Source organism: Penaeus chinensis, chromosome 15, assembly GCF_019202785.1.
Source record: "Penaeus chinensis breed Huanghai No. 1 chromosome 15, ASM1920278v2, whole genome shotgun sequence".
In the NCBI taxonomy this organism is placed as follows: domain Eukaryota; kingdom Metazoa; phylum Arthropoda; class Malacostraca; order Decapoda; family Penaeidae; genus Penaeus; species Penaeus chinensis.
Genome location: NC_061833.1, coordinates 20,217,830 through 20,222,829, shown reverse-complemented (window position 1 = coordinate 20,222,829; position 5,000 = coordinate 20,217,830). Strand labels below are relative to the sequence as shown.

The 5,000-nt window shown below is 35.1% G+C and overlaps 2 protein-coding genes across 3 annotated transcripts in view; one reads left to right on the top strand and one right to left on the bottom strand.

Annotated features, from left to right (window-relative positions):
- The window catches only part of LOC125032976, an 18,088-nt gene extending 17,021 nt beyond the window's left edge, over positions 1 to 1,067 (top strand). For both annotated transcript variants that reach the window (XM_047624413.1, XM_047624412.1), the window contains 2 exons: positions 1 to 103; positions 248 to 1,067. The exon at positions 1 to 103 is cut by the window's left edge and continues 55 nt beyond it. In XM_047624413.1, the coding sequence (XP_047480369.1) occupies positions 1 to 103; positions 248 to 357 (213 nt within the window). In that variant the 3' untranslated portion in view covers positions 358 to 1,067. The remainder of the gene's footprint in view (positions 104 to 247) is intronic.
- A 610-nt stretch (positions 1,068 to 1,677) lies between these two features.
- Positions 1,678 to 5,000, bottom strand: part of LOC125032738 — a 9,380-nt gene continuing 6,057 nt past the window's right edge. The window contains exon 5 of the mRNA XM_047624039.1: positions 1,678 to 5,000. This exon is cut by the window's right edge and continues 234 nt beyond it. The gene's annotated coding sequence lies outside the window, so the exon portion shown is untranslated.

Genomic DNA, 5,000 nt, shown 5'->3' with positions numbered 1-5,000 from the left:
CTGAAGCTGAGTACTGATGACATCCCATCTGCTAATCCTGCCATCCCAGTGTCATCTTTGTTACAGTGCATTGATGACTTGTCCCACACCAACATCAAGCAAGGTACGGTGAATCTTCCGAGGAAGAGAATAGATGTAATCTTATTGCTTGAGTGTAGAATTGCATGTCCACTGTAGAGTCATCTGAGTAGGTGGAGCTCCTCCCACTCTTCCATTTCAAGGATCAATTATTATTTTTATATTTCAGATGATAGCCTTGACGTCAGCAACTTCATCTCCTTGCTGGATGACATTCTTCTTGATGGAGGACAAAAACCATTGTTGTCTGATGACCAAAGATTGCGAGACTGCTATTAAGCTTGAAAGTGCTCATTTGATTCATTTGTACATTATTTCATCCAGTGTGCATTTGTTGATTAAGAGAGAATCATTTTAACAATAATTAGATTGTGTCTTTTGTGTGAAAGTAGCACAAGTTTGTGCACATTTACAGAAACAAGCGTTGTGATGACACTGACAGGCACACTGTATATAAATGAAAAATAGGTGCACAATTAGATAGATAAATCTTTACTTCACCTATTTTCAACTTGTGCCTTATTATGCCTTATGCCATAAATCTGCTTGTAATCATGCATAGTGCGAGCCTTAAAATGAACTTGAAACTAAATGTACTTCATTTAGTGGTTGTTTGGCACCCTTGTATCAACCCATTGGTATGAATATACATTTTATACTAAGACATTATTAGGCGGTCAACTATTCTTGTGTATACTGTATTTAGTAGTATTTCCCAGACTGACTTTAATAGCAAGATTCCTTTTTCTGTTGTTATTGTTGTTGCTGAAAGGGTTGTGATGTTGTAGTACCAAAAATTGACTAATTTTCTAGTATAAAAAATTGGTATACACTGCCTCGTAGATGTTTAACCCATTTGCGACGGGGAAAATGGGGAAAAATCTGTGCTCATTTTTTATATTTTTTGTGAAAGGTCTCTACACATAGATGGCTCTGTCTTACCTAATTTTTTACTAGTGCTATGAATATCAATTGTGTTATTTTTATTATAAACATTATAATTACTATAATGTTATAAACAATAGTAATAGGAAAATAAGATGATGTAAAATATTTTCATAAATCAAAGAAAAGGGTAAAAGGGCGAGACAGGCAGTACTCGAACTGGCTCATTGGTGACTTAGTACAATTGTAGCCAATTATTTGTAAAAGCAATCAAACAAGTACTCACAGTGGGCATAGCACGTACGTACACGTCATGCCCGTTGGCATTGGGTTAAAGTTCAAACTTCAATTATTTATATGGTCCTTTTTATACAGGATTTTCATTAATTGGTAGTATATTCTTGAGGGGCAATACCAATGTCTTTTAAGTCAGTATAATCAGTTGTAATATGAAATTAAAGTTTGGCCTTAGAAAACATGAATGGGGTGAGTGAGTGAGTGAGTGAGTGAGTGAGTGAGAGAGTGAGAGAGTGAGAGAGTGAGAGAGTGAGAGAGTGAGAGAGTGAGAGAGTGAGAGAGTGAGAGAGAGAGAGAGTGAGTGAGTGAGTGAGTGAGTGAGTGAGTGAGTGAGTGAGTGAGTGAGTGAGTGAGTGAGTGAGTGAGTGAGTGAGTGAGTGAGTGAGTGAGTGAGTGAGTGAGTGAGAGAGTGAGAGAGTGAGAGAGTGAGAGAGTGAGAGAGTGAGAGAGTGAGAGAGTGAGAGAGTGAGAGAGTGAGAGAGTGAGAGAGTGAGAGAGTGAGCGTGATTGTGATTGTTAGTGCCTTCATGTATGTGTGAATGGATATGGGTATATTTATGAATTGTATAAATGCCTTTTGTTTTTTTATAGTCTGGCATCCTTGTGTCTTGGAATGAGCAGTATTAGTTGAAGTTGAAGAATCACAGAAGAATTCCCTTAAGCTATAGTTGACCATTTTATCATAGCTCTGAAACATGGCAAATCGGTACAAGATGGATGATAAAGGACCAGAAATGTTGAATGTGAAAAATCAAGTGATATTTTAATAATGAAACTGTATGAGATGTCACATAGGTATATGCATAGTGTTAGTCTGTTTGCACAATACTTTATTTAATGTTATGCACAGTTACTATAACAATTGTTTTTTTTTTTATGGATGGAATAACTATTGAAAATTCCATGTGTAAGGTTTATGGTATGTTCTTTCAAAAAATATTTTAAATAAATATTTGACATATTTTATACAAACACTCAGAACTTGTCGGTGATGTAATGAAGCAACACAGAATGATTGCAGTAAGGCATTTATTAGTTTGCATTGTAGCAATGCAAACTACATTACCTATCCATAACTTGATAAAGTAATGAAATTTTCATTACATCTAACATTGTAAATATTAATATTGCAGTGTGTGGTCAGTGTAACCAATTGGATCCTGGTGAATTAGTGAATTACTTGAGTTGTAATTCCCCTGGGTATGTGGTTTGTAGGCCTGAACCTCGTTGATACTCATGTGTGAAGTCGAGACACCTTGCCTCCCATTGAAATGTTATCTCTTTTTCTGCTTAAACATATTTTCATGATGCCATGGTCACATCACGTGGATCCAAGGGGTTAGGTACCAATAACTATGAATATGAATGGGAACTGTAAGTGCAATATTAGAAAAGTTCAGATCCTATGTGAAGTTCTTATTCCATGTAAAGTTCAAATCATATGTGATGAAAACTAGGCTTAGTTGTTTTATATTTCCAATTTCTTTTCTACTTAGAGTAACTGACTTGATTTCAGGCAGTTACACTGCACTTTTGAGTTAATCGGAAGCATGTATAAGGCCTGAAATACAAAAAATCAATGCTGGATCAGCATCTCTCATGTCAGTAAAAGAATTTTTCATTGGTCAAGATGAGTTTTTCTGTATAGCTCTTTTGATGATGTATACTGTAAACTACCACATATTTTCTTTTATTGTTGAGAGATAATATGTTGTCATGTATGCTTTTTTAGAGTCATGCACAGCTTTTCTTTTTGAAGATTGTTTCGTATTTTTATATCATTTGGATATTTTGTTATGTATTATAGGTTCCATTATATTGGCACTTATTGTAATGGTTAAATGATACACATTAAAAATGATAAATTGAGAAGCAGTCAGAGCTAATTATTTTATTCATGACAACCTCAATGTATGTTCCTGATGCTAATGGATTCTGCAATTTGCAATTTTGTATGAAGGTTAGCAGTTAAATCAATACAGTGGTTGATTATTCTTTATCTCATAAACTCAAGAGTAAATATTTACCTATGCTATGGACACAAGGGATATTTTTAGAATTAATATTTGTTTTATCAGAAGACTTAAATGTTTTCACCATTTTGTAAATCTTGCACTTTGGTTGATTTCCGCTATATTCACTTGCACAAAGTTCCAGTGTAGTTGGAGGAAATGTTTGTGCTTAGGTGTAGTAGCACTGTCTGCACAATTATATTCTTTGCCTGAACTTGCATAGAATTAATCACCATCAGGTTTTACATTTTTCATAATATGATGTTCAAGAAATAGTCATTATTTCCCTGTTATGACGAAAGCAATGCAGTATTTTTCTTCTTTTTTTTTTAACTGAAGTGCTGTCACTTAAATTATTTTAAAAAGTGACTACTCATAAGACAATGTTTTTATAAGTAATGTTATTTTGATGGTAGAGTGTCTAAGAATTGTTGTTGTAATAAGTGTTGAATAAATCCTGTCAAGTAGTAGGAACTAAAGTAAAGTACAATGATATGCAACAATTTTGGTGTTAGTGTGTTCTTGTTGACATTTATGCATTTTTTATGGACAGCGAAGAGAAATCAAACATAGATGACAGCAGTTTCTTTATTGTCTGGTGACATTTTTATATAATTTGTCTCCGTCAAAATAGATGTAAAGCATCAACTGTTGTTTTCTACAGAAGGATCTTCATCACTAATATACAGGGATGCTACAGCGCCTCTGTTAGTTTTGGCACATTCTGACATATGCTGAAGCACTGAAAATAGCATTATGAAACATTCTGACACATGTTGAAACCGTTTCTAATACCAAATGTCTAGTTTCATCCATTTTGACATAATTATCATCATCCCACAAACCACAATTTCATCATTCATCTCGTACTACAATTCTCTACCTTTTGAAAATCATTTCACCTATTTCGTATGCCTATCACAACATACAGCTTTTCACTAGAAATATCTATATAGCATTACAGCACATTTGTCATTTAGCGAGCTACATAAACTCCGAAGCATTCTTTTCCTAAAAACAGCCCCGTAATGCGCATATCTTAAACGTCCGTAGCAGTTGAGCCCCATCCGGATGAAGGGGCAGGTCGACGGGCACTGCTACCTCCCGGCACATATGTGTTGTTGTTGTCCACGGGTGCAGGGCACACACCAGCCCGAGCTGTGGTGAGGTAGTGACCGTGGTGGTTGTCCAGTAAACAGCCTACACTCGTGCCCGCCAACCACCCTCTAAGCGTTGGTTTGGAACATTATTTGGTTTACAGTGTTTGCCCGACACAGCCCGTTCGTCTGGATGGGGCCTTTTATTATTACGGTCTGGGCACCGATAACGCGGAGGTTTGTGCACAAAGTGATAATGTTGGTAAGCTCGAATGTACTAAAGTTACATTAATTGCTGTACTGAGAAAATATAAAATAAACTTACGTAGCTTTAAAACTTGTGTAATTCAGACATTTAGCTTATACCATATTCTCAGTCAGGCAAATGGCTGCTCGATTTTGACGCTTATTCATAACTTTTTATTAGATAATTATATTTTGACACATTCTGACTCATTTGTAAGATAATTTGCCGTCTATATCAGATTTACCCATTTTCCATTCTTATTAATAAAACGAGACAATGAAATATAGTATAGGAACGAACTGATATATAAAAAAAAATATGAAACCAATAGAAAAAAAAAAAAAAAATTGGTTGCTATACAAAAATAAAACACGAATGCAAGAA